The 14,580-nt window shown below is 33.5% G+C and overlaps 1 protein-coding gene across 2 annotated transcripts; it reads right to left on the bottom strand.

Moving 5' to 3' along the window:
- Nucleotides 1–2,547: 2,547 nt before the first annotated feature.
- On the bottom strand, nucleotides 2,548–9,420 carry ABCI11 (non-intrinsic ABC protein 14). Of its 2 annotated transcripts, none has more exons than XM_039030194.2 (12): nucleotides 9,066–9,420; nucleotides 7,930–8,071; nucleotides 7,774–7,831; nucleotides 7,441–7,520; nucleotides 6,942–6,993; nucleotides 6,679–6,812; nucleotides 5,285–5,399; nucleotides 5,086–5,172; nucleotides 4,604–4,652; nucleotides 4,054–4,138; nucleotides 3,349–3,456; nucleotides 2,548–2,818 (listed from the first exon to the last, which is right to left on the bottom strand). In XM_039030194.2, exons 2-11 carry the CDS (start codon nucleotides 8,013–8,015, stop codon nucleotides 3,378–3,380), a joined length of 825 nt encoding a protein of 274 aa, XP_038886122.1. In that variant the 5' UTR covers nucleotides 8,016–8,071; nucleotides 9,066–9,420; the 3' UTR covers nucleotides 2,548–2,818; nucleotides 3,349–3,377. The 2 variants fall into 2 exon arrangements, with proteins under 2 accessions (XP_038886122.1, XP_090169152.1); XM_090313026.1 differs by having other exon boundaries at nucleotides 7,930–8,716; nucleotides 9,066–9,290.
- Nucleotides 9,421–14,580: the final 5,160 nt, after the last annotated feature.

Genomic DNA, 14,580 nt, shown 5'->3' with positions numbered 1-14,580 from the left:
TTAATAAAAATAAAAATTTAATATCTAGACTTTTATTAATTTAGTCTAGAATTTTACTATGAAACAATTTAATCCTTAATGTAAAAAAATCATCAAAATTTGATGTCAATTTTTACTATTTTATGATATAAACTTTATATTTTATAAAAAATATCGAGTCTCTAATTAGTTTATTGGTTTATTTACACAAGAAATCTCATAAATCTTAATACTATTTCTACAATAACGATTAAATCGTTATAAATTTGAAGTATAAAAACTAAATTGTTACATAGTATAAGGACTAAGGCCTCGTTTGATAAATATTTTGTTTTTGAAAATTAAACCTATAACCACCTTCAATTTTTTTTTTTTGTTATCTACATTTCACTAATGGTTTAAAAATCAAGTCATATTTTGAAAACTAAAAAAAGTAGCCGTTAAAAACTTGCTTTTGTTCTTGAAATTTGACATTCATTCATATTCATCTGATAGTTAAAACATTTACTTCTCTCTTAATTTTTTTTTTGGGGGGTAAGAATTTTTGGTGAATACAAGTATTGGTTGGTAATGATTGGAGTTGTGTTTGAAAGCTATCTATATAAAAAGGAACATTCCTTTTACAAATTGATAGGAAAAATGAGCACCATTGAAGCGTATATGTTGAAAGAATAATAAAAAGACATTCGATTATCTCTACACTATTAATATTATTCTTTTTTCTTCACCACTCGATATTTGGTCATATAAATATGTATGCATATCCTAGGAATAACCCTTACATATGGAACTAATGTGAGCATGCTCAACTCATTAACATACATGTCATCAATCCCTCGGCTCCCATGAACTCAAAAAAATAGTTAATTTCACACCTCATATTAAAATATTTTATTAAAAGTACGTTATTTTTTAAAAAAATATGTCTTTTATCATCTCTTAAGGGTAAGAAACTCTTTGAGAAATATATTTATTTTTCATATTTTTCTTTTCAATTTCAATACGGTACAAGTTTGAACGGCGTATCGTACTTTAAAGATCTATTTTAAATTGATATTCTATTGTCTTTTACCATATGGTGCTATATTCCCACCTTTGATTATTATAATTAAAATGTTATATATTATAATTTTGGTTACTTTTTATCAGAAAGTGTAGGAGCTAAAAGTTTTGGCAACCTAAAGAGGAAAAGGATTGCAAAAAAAAAAAGCTCTAAACTTCATTGTTTTTCAACCAAGTATAGTTGACATTTAAATTAAGAGGCCAAAAGGTGAAAAAAAAAGCTTGCACATGCTTTTAGGGAAGAATTTAGAATAATAGGTCATAGGATACAATAATATGGCCTCTTAGGTGAGAGATTCTTGAATGGGCCAAATGATTTCTAAGTTCTTAAAAATTAATATCCAAGTTTGGATTCTCATCTTTTATCTCATAGAACTCTTAAATTCTAAAACACCCATCATGATTTGAAAATTTTAATGAATTAAAATTAGGAACTTTTTTTTAGTATGTGAACCCCCAATTTGAAGACGCTAAAATTCCCAATCGATTCAATTTTAACTCTAAAGATTATGTTAGACATTGATTATCTTGCGCCAAAGCTCTTGAGATTTTTTTTTTATTTTAAAAAATTCGAATGTTCTTGACGTGCAACTCTGAAAAATTAATTGTAAAAGAATTAAGAAGCTTTGTATGGAAGAAAAAAAGTATAAATGCTAAAATTCATTCACCCTAATCTATCAAAATCAACCAATGACGAAGCTTTAGATAGCCTTCCAATGACACCCTAAGGTCCTAAAAAACAAGTGAAAAAAAAAAAAAAGAAGAAGAAACAGTAAGGCTAGATCATAATTCCCATAAAATACAAGAATACCCCTACTTATTGCATCAAAATTAGAAAACAATAAAATTACATCAAGATTATTAGATGAAATATGAATAATAATTTGATGTCCCTAATTGTTCATATCATAAACAAATTTTGAGTGGGCAATGATGAAAAATCAGTAAATGCATCTATTTAGAACTTAAAAAATACTTTGCAAATTTTGGAAAATAGAATGAATTATATTTGATTTTCTATAAATAATGAAAAATAAGTTTAGTTCATGAAATGAAATTTCCAAAATGTTCATGATGGATGATTCTTTTTAATAGAAATTCAAAAAAATTCAAAAAATAACTTTATTTATTATTTATTATTTTTCCATCCACAGGTATAGAATCAGCCGCTGGGAATATTACTTAGAAAAGAATGTTTGGTTGCAGAATCTTAAGCCACTTGGCAAAGAATAAATGGAAATTGAATCAATACAAATTATAGTGGAAGGACCCCTTTAAAAGCAAAAATATAATACATACATGAATCATATTATTCTTTTCACACTAAATTTTTGGAAAATAAACCAATTTATTTAGTGGGATGACGCCTTCAAGTTCCATCATTTGCAAAAGGATTTCCAGAAATCAGGTGAAGCCAAAATCCTAAATTTCCAAAACAACTAACTCCTTTTAATATTGTATCTAAGATGAAACGGTTATAATATCAAATGTCAATATCGAACGAAATCAAGTCCAACAAACTCGAGCTTCTCTACATTACAACTCGTTTGAAGAGGTTACAGATATGTAATGACAATGTTTAGTCATTTGGAGATTTGGAAAGGGACTTCAGTCCAAAATTGTTTCTGCACAATGTACTTCAATTTTTGATACTATTATTGAATTTACAAAGATTCAAAAATTCAAAATGGTTGGGTTACCAGTTTCGATCCTTGAGTTGATGTAGTGACTTGCAAAAGCAAGAATAAAACTGTACTTGTGCACACTGGATGCCATGCTGAAAATTTAAAGCAAACAAAATATATCACCAAAATAGGGCGAATCCATACCTACACACACTGTTTTTTAAAACTCGAGGCGCAATGAAGTGCAATAGTCTTTTGGAGCTTAAGCGTAAGGTGCAAAAAAAATTTTTTTTTTTGAGGTGTACTATATATAAAGATACTATATTAAGAAGAGAAAGTATAGTTGAAATGGAAATATGGAAAAAAGAAAAAAAGACCCTAAACATAAAAAGAAATTGCATTTAGACTTAGTAAATTTGAAGTTTTTAGTTAAGAAGGAAGGAAAAGTTCTAATTATTACTATTTTTGAAAAATAATGAAAAAGCCCTAAGGCCCAAGGCTTTGAGCCTCGGGACTTCACAAAAAGCTTGTGAAAAGGCGAGGAGCCGGACCTGCGCCTTGAGCGTACCCTCAGGAGGGCTTTTTAAAAAACTGCCAACACAAGTTCGGTTTACAGATTGTGGCATGCTTTTATGAACAAAAATAGAAGAATAAAGTAGTAGCAGCAGGAACTAGTACTCACAGCATTAACGCATAGTTAGAAGTTACAAATTAAATACGCAGAGGTTCTTCTCGAAGAACACCGCCCATTTCCATTCTCCATGAATAGTCAACTAAGCCAGCGAACTCTCTGAAAGGCACACAAAATTACAGGGAATGGACACTGAACATGAAAATCTCAATCAAATGAAATAAAAAAAAAAAAAAAAAAAAGAAGGTTAAACTAAGAAGCAAAAGAATGACAATATTAATTGTCTTTTACCAGATGTTGGTTTGATAGAAGCAATGAGCTGTAGTTGCATTAGGTTTGGTGCAATAAACTTGACTCTTGACAAATTTTAAATTCCAGAGTTACTTGCAACCATTTGGAATATGGATACAACATCATGGCAAACTACTGAGGGGAGGATATTTTCTAGATTATTTTTTGAAGCTACATCAACATTATGATTGTCATAAAAAAATTTAACAAAAAAAATGCCCATCAGCTAGAAAACATGCCTATGGCCAAGTTGAACTAAGGCTCTATATAGAATTTTAAATATATGATTCCAAAATAACATCAATATATCATCAGAGGATGAAATTGTCATTTTTTCTCTCTACTAAATCTATTAAAACTAACCGTGTAAATAAAGAATTGATCCTTCTTTTTGGGAAAAGAAATCCACCAATTGAACTAATAGTTATAGCAAAGCTGGAAGAGGGAGTGAAAAAGCAGACTAACTTGAGATCATGGCTGACGACGAGTACAGTTAAGTCTTTCTTTAGATTCTTTAAAAGCTTCACCACATCAGTACGAGCCTTCCAATCTATCATATAAGAATGAAAGGGCATAAACCAAAAGCATAGGCCAAAATTTCATCCTACGTTTCAAAAAGCATCATATGCTAATATTACCAAGCGATATGAACCAGTCCTTACAAAAACAATAGCAAAATTCTTCCAAAAAACCATTTGTTCAGAGATATTATTGTTAAAATAATGTAAAGCCAAGGACAAATGAACCGAAGTTTGAATAACAAAAAACAACTTGAAGTGGAAGATATTCCTTCTAGCCTTCTGATTATGACATACTAAAGGCCGTGACCTTAAATTCCTGGAATTTCAATGATAAAAGTGTGATCAAGTCAACAGAAATACGTGAATCAAATGATCCAAAATTTCCTTCGTTGAATTTCCAATTTTATGAATCCCCAAGTTTGTGATGCATTCAACTTCTTTACTTTAGAGACAATATTATTATGTTTATAAGGATCGTAAAATCGATCTCATACCAAGGCCAGCTAGAGGCTCATCCAGTATTAATAGATCTGGGATCTCCACCTGCAAGAAATGTGATTTATTCAATGTATAAGAATGCAGGTACAAAAGCATTTTGAAAGGTACAAATAAAACAATGAATTATGTTTTAACTAAATATTTTGGAATTAGAATCAGATAAAAGAAGAATAGTATTAATATTTTTCTCCACGTGAGATATAGATATTATATGTAGTCATTAATTATAGTAATACCCCAACTACCCCTAATATTGTGGAGTGGACTGTACTTTTCATAAATAATTGATTATTCCACTCATCTAACTTTAAAATGTTATTAGGTTAAACCAAAAATAAAAGGCACAATTGCAGTTAAAATTTTGTACTCAAATTCTGTTCCTGATCGATAAATGCCCTAAGTTCATTCAAACTTGTCTTTACCTTTTCTTAACAAATTGAAGGTGCTCACATGAGATCATTTTGTTATTTAGGCTTACCAATTGGATTGCCAAGGCAAGACGGCGCTTGTAGCCACCACTTAGAGAGTAAGGATCTTTGTCCAAGGCTATGCCATTTAATCCCACCTAGTCATCGACAGAAAGGAATAAAGAAATCCATCGTGGTAATAATAATTAAAAAAAAAAAAAAGCAATAAAAACATGTAAACAACTGTTGGTGAGAAAAGATCAAAAGTACCCAATTAATTGCTCTTTGAAGTCTCAAGGAAAGGTTCTCTTTCAAACGAAAATCACTCTTTTTCCGTGGCCAGCCAAATGTGACTTCATCAAGCACACTGTCTGTTATAAAGTACCTAGCTTCAGCAAAAGAATATTTTCAGCTACTTCTCAAGTATCATAGTATAAGCTAATAATGATGAATAAGATTGAGAATTAGGACAGAACTGTGCCTTTCAATCATACGGAAAATTGAATATACTGGTGACAGCCCGCAGGATTACCATAAGTCAAGGAGTTGGATAAAATAGAGGGAGTAAGAGAAGATGAAAATAGGCAATTGTTAAAGTGGGTTTAGGCAGCGTATTCTCACTCGAGAGAGAAGTTTTAACTTCTAAGTATCTCAAATACTTGGAGAGTTATTGTACTCCTTTATCCTTTTACCTTCCAATTTTATTCTAGTTATTTGGGTTTCATGACAACGTACACAAAAACTAATAAATTTTAGAATTTGACAACAGTCGGTGTATATATAAAATATTGAACATGTTGAGAAGATTAAAGAATTATGAAGTTGATTGATAAATGTTAAATTCATGAACCTCCACAATATTCTTTCCTTCTAGGAAAATTCTTCTTTAGTTCTTTGCTCAAGACAGATCCTTATCAGGGGGAAAAACATCAGCTGATTTGGAAAACCAAAAAATCATATATGATCCCACTGTTCATCTGGCCACCAGGTCATAAGAAGGTTAACATAACCAAAACCAACCCAAATACGACTTTTAATCCACTTAAGTTATTTACTGTGAGAAGGCTTCAGAAGAAATTGATCACTTGGGTATTGCAAGCTTGAAAGAAACTTGTGAGAGAAGCTCCAAAGCACAAAGTTAAAGGAGCTTTATGCTTGAAAAAGGATTACATCCATTTCCTTTGTTTACTAAAGTCCAATATTTAATTCTAAACTAAGTATCCTTCAGTCCAAATCCATTTTAGCGGTTTTTGCTTTTCTTGAAAAAATAGTAAGGGAACAGAACAAAAAGATTTATTGGGAGAAATGTAAGGAGCAGAAGAAATTCAGGATTGGATTAATGTGTCTAGATGACTTCCTCCTCAACAAGTTTTGTATTTTGCCTCTAGAGTTTTTCAATAAGCTCCTCTGTTCCAATCTTTCAGGTTGGAAACATAGTCCTTCTTGCATATACTTTGTTCATTAATACAAGTGTTTCCCGTCAAAAGAAATGAAGATATATAGCAGGAAAATGAGGTGATATGTAAGAAAAAGAAAGACCACACTAACTCTATGAGGTTAAAGCAGCCTGGCGGTTGCAATGCTTCTTATAATCATATATCAACGATTTTCTAAACTTGTTTCAAAATATTAGTCCTGTCAAGGCTAACCAAAATGGACGCTACCTCTCTGGAAATTGAAAGACAATGCCAACTCTCTCAGGGGTTAATGGCTGAGAAGACTGACATGGTTTGCCATCTTTATCATACTTTTGGACATAAATGGAACCTGAAGTTGGTTTGTTCAGACCTGCAAGAAGCTGAACGAGACCAGGAAGAAAGATTGACTACCTTATAAACAATAAATCAACATACAAGTAGATAAAAGAGACCATGAGAGAAGTAAGGGAAAGCCTAATACATTTAAAATTCAAAGAAAATAGCTTAACCTGCAATAAAGTAGTTTTCCCACTTCCACTCTGTCCAAAAATTAACCCAAAACTGCATAAATCAAAAGTAATGTGAGAAGGATAATGAGGTATATGTGTGCATTAATTAAACCGAAAGAAATCTTAGGGAAGAAGTCCAAATTAGAAATATGTGATGAAACATCCTTTATTACTATAAGAGAGAGCAGATAAGTCTTTCACAAGTACTGCCTTGAATATCTGATTCAAGTTAGCCAGGCTGAACTGCTTTATACAATTATTAGAACTCAAGAAAACTTTAGGCTTCAGAAAGAAAACTCATTCAATCATCAACTTCTAAAACTAGTTTCCTATCCATACTCATCATTAGAGACCATGAGATAACTTTTAAGAAGAGTGATGATTAAATGTTTATAGAATTTTCAAAAGAAGTTTTAGTCATATACTCAAACATCATGGTAAATTTGAAAAATATTTTTAATTAGTTTTAGTCAAGCAAGTCACTAAAAGCAAATTGAACCTTTTCTCTCGAAGGGAAAAATTAACTGCATTGAGAAGAGAATGCTCTGTCCCTGGAGGCCGATAGCTTAAATCCCTAACCTTAATAATTAAAAAAAAAAAAAAAAAAAAGGACTCAGTAGTCAAATCAAGTTTCACAATAACATCCACAATCCACCAAACTGCAGAAATTGTAACGGTATGAAATGGGTCAATCTCAATTAGGGCAACAAGGAAGGAAAAGAACCCTATGCTAGAAACATTAGATTTAATTTAGAACAACAAGAGAGATAGATTTTAAATGACAATAAATCCAAGAAAGGAACGAGTTGAGAGATTGTAACTCATTACTCACTTCAAAGCAAGAGTAATCGGATTTCACAGTGAGAGCATTGGTTCTTCGTAAATTTGAACTACAAACGCCAATATAAAAGTGATAGGGAAATGAAACAATGGCTTGAATTCGCAAAATAAGAGAAAGGAAATGAAAGGGATGTGGGGGTTTGAATACCTGAATGAGTGGGGTGCAGCTAGATTTGATTGTGGGGTTGAGTTCCGACCAATGAACAACTTAGAAACAGAAACAAAGCTCGCCATGGCATCGGTTCAGCCGAGACGAAGAACCAAGCTAATGGGCTGAAGCTGAATTCCGTCTTCAAGCATCAAATTTGTCAAATTATTACCTTGTTTTTTCCCCTTTTCTTTTCTTTTAAAGAAATAATAAAATTCATGGAATTGTATAACAATTATGGCTAAAAGTTTAGCAAACATAGCATAATGCACAAACGATTACAAGCATGGCAAAATTTGGATAAATTCTTGGAGTCTATCACTATATAACTAATACGAGTCTATCAACGATAGAGTCTATTATTGATAGACTTTGCTATATTAATAATTCTTTAAAAATGTTGTTATATACTCAACTATTACCCCTAAAACTTCTACTCATTGCGACGTATATAAATTTGGTATATTGTTTCTTTTAAACCTTTAAAAAAATTGTGTTTAACTAGTGAAAATTATGAAAAAGAATCTATTATAGTTCTTGTTATGGGTAGATTCATCGAGATAGGTTGAGTTTGAGAATCTAGAGAAGAAGCTTAGGCATGAGAAGTCTGAGCTTAGAAGAGCCTAGGAGGGCCTAAGCCTGAGCCTAGGAGGGAGGCACTAGAGGGGCCTAAGAGTGCCTAGAGAAGAAGCCTAGACATGAGAAGCCTGAGCCTAGAGAAGCCTAGAGGGCCTATGCCTAGAGATGCTTTGGCTAGGCATGAAAAGCGCTATTGTCAATCACAACCCTGCAGCAGGGACACAACAGAATGAATAAAACAAATCAGAACAAGAAATTACATTCTGAAGCAAAACAGAGAGGTTTAAAGAGGAGAATTATTCAAGGAAGAAACAGCCACAAAACTTATAAATCATGAGTTCATTCAGTTCATTCCGAGTAAATGAATTGCAAAAGGAAGCAAACCCCACCTCTGTTTTGCATTACTGACATTACTCCAAGAAGTCAACAAGACCAAGAAAATTGGAGAAACCTCAACAGATGATATAGAAGACCCAAAAGCAAATTCAAGATTGAAATGAAAACCCGTTCCATTAATAGACAAAAGAGAGAAAACCCATTACGAGAAAGAAGAGTACCTGGGCGGGTTCAGGCGCCTGATAAGTTTATCATACTCGTTGTCCACGATGAAACCCTTCAACAAGAACAACCCACAAAAACTTACTATACCCAGAAACGATTAAAGAAGAAGAAGAAGAAATCCGTCGAGCAGGAAAGGAGAAGAAGAAGAAGGCAAGGAGTGAGGGTGTTTGGTTTTAGGGTAGGCAGTGAAAGTTTATTAGGATGCTAGTTTGTTAATTTGTAGGATTTGACTATGGGCCTCTTTAGGGCAATAACATATGAGAACAGATCATATAGCTCCTATGTCACTATTTAGTCCACCCACATATCATCTCTCCTTTTCACTTTCTTTGCATAGAGTAATTCTCTTTTAACAACTCAGCTTCTTCACTCCCACTTCCTATATAGCCTCCTTTCCTATGACCCACTCACATTTTTATTTCTTTATTTTTTTCTTGAGTTTATTTGGTATTTCAATCTAGAAGTATACACATTTTTTACCTTCAATTTACATACATAATTTTTTCTTTCAATGTCCTACGATAGAGTATATTAACAATTTATTGTCTATAAATTATGTTATTCAAGTTTTCATTTTTATTTACTTAGTATATCAATTATTTATTTGTATAACGTCCATTAAAAAAATCACAATATTTTGGATTAAATCTTTGTACACAATTACTCGGGTTTTCATGAACGTAGCTTCGTATAAATCTAAAATCAAGAAAGATATTTATCATATTTTTTTCAACAGTGTTGTTGATTGTTGTGTTATACCTAAAAATTTCTCAGGCTCTTGGTGGAAGGTTGGGTTTTGGCAGTGGAGCTAGTAGCTATGGTAGAAGAGTAGTAGCTCAAACCTTACTTGGAAAGTATCATCTTACAAGCAATTCAATTAATTTTTAGTGGAATAAGTTAGCAGCTTGATTGAAGAGATTGTTAGCCTTTTTTTTTCCCTTTCTTTTACCAATTAAGAACATTATAGATTCAAGTTTGTTAGAACTACAGCTTTGCTGTATGAATTTTGTTATTCTCTTTGAGCACTAACTATTATTCACACCTTGTGAGCAAGATTGAGATTTAAATTTTTGTGTTTTTTTGAGATCTTAATATAGAAAAACAATTAAGATTTTATTTTGTATATGTATAGATGAAAAAAGAGACTATTGATTTTCATGTGTGTAACAAAAAAAGTATATTCAATAACATCACGATGACAAACATTTAATATCAGATAATTACTGACAAAAAGTAGGTGAAAAACCGAAATTGAAGATAGTATTCAATGTCGGTTGAAAACTGACATTGAAGATAACTGGAACTGAAATCTTGGTCATCTATAATGTTGGTTTAAAACCGACATTAAAGCCAAGACTGTTGGGATTGGTGTCTTAATTCTCCCGGTGGTCTCGTAGTTTGTAAACATTTTGTACACATTGTTATTAATAAAATAAATGTTATTTTATATGCATTTACTCAAATCCAATAAACTAAGATCTATGGTTATTTCATGTAACTTAAGCATGTATGTGAGACATACAAGTGAATCATACCTTAAGTAATAACCTAAATGGTCTATAGTAGATGGATAAAGGAGGGATACTTTATCCTGGTGACACTATGGATACGACCCGCTTTGTAGATGTTACAAGTGTTGTAAAGTGCTATAAATGGTCTGATTCAGACCATTCATGTGGAGACATGTGAGTGAGGGTATTCTATACAAAGAGTTTGTATAAGACCGGACCATGAGATGATTAGTCTTTTTATATAACGCCGTTGATAATTGAGACTTACATTTCACTAAAATGACCATAGGTGACATGACCTTAATCCTGAGTGAGTTGGGAACTTGATGCATTAGTTTTATGCGGTGATATAATGAAAGGAATTGCGGTGATGGGAAGTGCGTTGTGCAACAAGTTTTCTCAGCAGAATTCAAGTATAAATCCTACTGAGTTTCCTGGTAAGTCCAGAGTCGAACTCAGGGACTAAGGAAAACGGTATGCGGTGATAATTTTTAAGAAGACTTTGTGGTAACTAATAAATCAAAGAGTTGTTTTTGGGTTGTTGTTTGGGGTATAAAAAGTATGCGGCAGAGTTAAGAAAAGAGTTAATAATACGGAAGATGTGAAGAATATGCAGTGAACGGGTTGAAAAGAGGTTCAGCTAACACTTCCTAGGATTGCGTTCATGTTATGCGATCATGCAACACACATACAATAGAAAATCATCTTTCAACGCAAATGCTACGACTTCTAAGTCTAGAACGCATGCAATATATGCGATAAAGTCTATAGGACCTACACGTAAGCCTATATTCTTGTTTATGCAATGACGAATGACATACACACATACAAGGCGACCGCATAATACCATAACCTATCTCTAGGGTGCATGCGATGCATGTTGGCAAACATAGCTTATATCTAAGTACCCATCTCTTGCTTGTGCAGATCTAATCTTGCTCTCTCGAGTCTAGATTTTAACCTAGCTCTCTCAAGTCTCAGGTTCTTTCTTTAGACTCTCTCTCGGCTCTAAAGGGGTGTTGGTCGCAACATAAGACAAGATAATCGTATGCAATGAAGATCCTAGGCCATGTTAGCTAAGTTCTTCTCAACCCATTTGATAGATTTAGCTACTCATGCGTGCTTTTAAGAGAGTGAAAAGATGTAGATAAGCAAGTTCCATTTTATAGATATGTAATTGAAATATAGAATAACAATGCGGAATAAGAATAAAGAGCCTGGTAGCAATCTTTTACTTCCCAAGGCTTTTACACTGTTCTTCTCTACTCTGCTTAAAAGATAATCTCGCTCTCGCGAGAGTCGGTCCTCTCTCTGCTTTTTCATGCCTCTGGGTTCTCTCTCGAACTGACCAGAGCGATCCTCCAACATCTCTTCCCTTCTCTCGCTCCGCCTTCTAAGTAAAATAAAAACTATGAACAAGGCTACTTATATCTAAGGGAAAATTATCTAACTGTCGAACTGTCTAACTAGTTGAACTCCTTCACTGAAGGTTGCCTTTGGTATTTATAGAGCTTCGGGGTGAAAGGCTGCTTCTCTCTTATGATTGTACTGATGGGATGACATTAATTCTCTGTCTGATGCGCCAAATATTTTTTAACGAAAAGTTGAGTGTACTTGCTACAGTAATTCGTTAACGGCTTGTCAACTTAATTTGGAATCGACCATCATCAGCTTTCTGTCCCATCGTGAATTATTGCCCTTTTCACTCAGATGCGCCCACCAAGTTATGCCGGCTCTATATGGCAACCTTCTTGAGCAGATATTTGTGAGCGCAAATGATCACATAGCCTTGCGGTGCGAATGACCGCATAACCTTGCGGTGCAAATGACCGTATAGCCTTGCGGTAACGCAATCTTTTGATGCGCTCGGCCGTTGATTTCTTGTGATCACATTTTTCGCCTTGCGTCAACGCATATTCTGCACAAAAATACATAAGTTAACTGTTTTCATGTGATAGACGCATGCGACCGCAATATTATGAACTTAATGCTTTCTGGACACAATCTTATATGTTTTTATCAACGCAACCCTACATTGTTTTATAACTTAGCACTGTAATAACGTGCATTTCTACCCGTTATCATAAATCCTACCTATAAGGGCGGTCCGTTGATTTGTATGGGTGAGAGTGGCTGGATTGCCAACTCAACAAGCCTACCATTTTGAGGATTCATCTGATTGGGGAGCTGGGAACTCAGCTACACAAGACGGAATTCACTCCTTCCCCGAAGCAGGGGTAAGTAGATAAGTTGTTCCCTTAAGGATTGGTTCCGGGTCTTGAACATGGTGGCTACACCCTCTCTTTGGAAGAGAGGACTCAGTCATAGTAGAACTATAATTTGTTGTTCATTAGAGGAATCAGTGGTACTTAAAGAGTTAGATGTAACTATAGGGGCAAAACGGTTGGCCCAGTCGTATTTACGAGCGATTTGTGAAAGGTCATCACACTGTTGATTGGCCATATGGACACAGAAATATATCTGTAGCGTGAAGATTGCAGCTGTCGGTCTTTAGTGGAGTGACCAACAGTTAACGGATGGTGGATCTCGTGATTAAAGAGTTTAATCAGTTATTCACATACCGTTGGAGCTTGGAGCTTCAAACTACAGGTCCATAAGGTCCCCTTGGTAGCTCAATGGATTCAAGTTGATAATCAGTTTTTGGGTTAGTTTGAAGTGTTCAAATTAACAAGAGGGAATTTGATTATATATGATATAATTAAATTGGTTCAATTATATGTGATATAATTGATTTGATATATTAGATACATTAATTGGAAGAATTGATGTAAATATGATTTATAATAAATAAAGGAGAAAAGAACTATGGTTTAAATATTACATATGATATGATATTAAAACTATAGGTTATAGATATAATATGATAAATTAGTTATTATATTTATTTATAATAAAACAATTATATGATAATTGTGGGTGGTTTTTCTTTTCTCCATTAACCGTGCAAGTGGGAGGTTATTTTCAGTTTTTAATAACTGAAGAATAAAATGAAAAGAGTTTTCATTTTATGGACGATGACTAATTGATCGCTCACGAAAGACTATACGACAGCCCTTTTGAGAGACCTCACGAGAGCGAGAGATTGCTAGACGATTGACTAGATGACGCTCACGAGAGCGAGAGATTGCTAAAATATTGGATAGACGATTTCTCACGAGAGCGAGAGTTTTCTAGATGATTGAGTACCCACTGGCTATACGATAGACTAAACCTTTCCCCACTGGCTATACGATAGACTAAATCTTTCTCCCACTTACTCAATTGTGTAGCTCGATCGTATACTTCCTCCTTCCCTCTACCAAATTCACACAGAGCCCATAACTCTTGGATTATCACTCTGAGAATACCAAGGTTGTCGAGTTGTAGTGTCAAGGGGTTGCTGTTCGAGGATCAGAAAGTTCGTGATTGTGACTAGAGCGAGAGATTGCTAGACGATTACAATGAGAGCGAGAGATTTCAAGAAGAAGAGTTCTTCAAAGGTATGTCTCTCAATTCCTTTTGTTTTAGTAAGAAAGCATGCTATAATTTTCTCTGTAATGCATAATTGTTCTTGTATGTTTGTGAATGTGTTCATTCTTTCACAATGGGTTTGGAAAGATCTTGCTTCCGCTCACTGGTTCTCTTGAATAAGAGTTCCTTCAATGACATTAAAGACCTTTTATCACATGATCTTCAATGTTGGTTTTTAACCGACATTTTAGCCCTATAATGTCAGTTTTAAGTGGACATTAAAACCTAATTTTGTAGTATAGACCCTTCAGGATAAGACACCGAATCCTATCCATGTACTATAGACCTTTATGTTATTACTTTGAACATGATCCATCTGTATGTCAACTATATACTATTTAAGATTGAAAGAACCCCAAGGTTTCCAGTGGAAGCGGGATCGATCCTAATTTTTTTTCATAGAATTGCAAAAATTACAGAACAAAAAATTTATGCATTAAACATAAAATTACAACATACAAAATAAAAG

Source organism: Benincasa hispida, chromosome 4 (assembly GCF_027475165.1).
Source record: "Benincasa hispida cultivar pf3 chromosome 4, pf3_genome.v1.1, whole genome shotgun sequence".
NCBI lineage: Eukaryota > Viridiplantae > Streptophyta > Magnoliopsida > Cucurbitales > Cucurbitaceae > Benincasa > Benincasa hispida.
This window is presented reverse-complemented; position numbering and strand designations above follow the sequence as displayed.

Coding starts and splice junctions, on each gene's coding strand:
- ABCI11 (XM_039030194.2), bottom strand. CDS start 8,015: ATGGCGAGCTTTGTTTCTGTTTCTAAGTTGTTCATTGGTCGGAACTCA. Junction 6,994..7,440: donor TTTTCCCTTCGAGAGAAAAG/GTTCAATTTGCT, acceptor TGATTTATGCAG/TTTTGGGTTAATTTTTGGAC. Junction 4,139..4,603: donor TGAGCCTCTAGCTGGCCTTG/GTATGAGATCGA, acceptor CTTATATGATAG/ATTGGAAGGCTCGTACTGAT.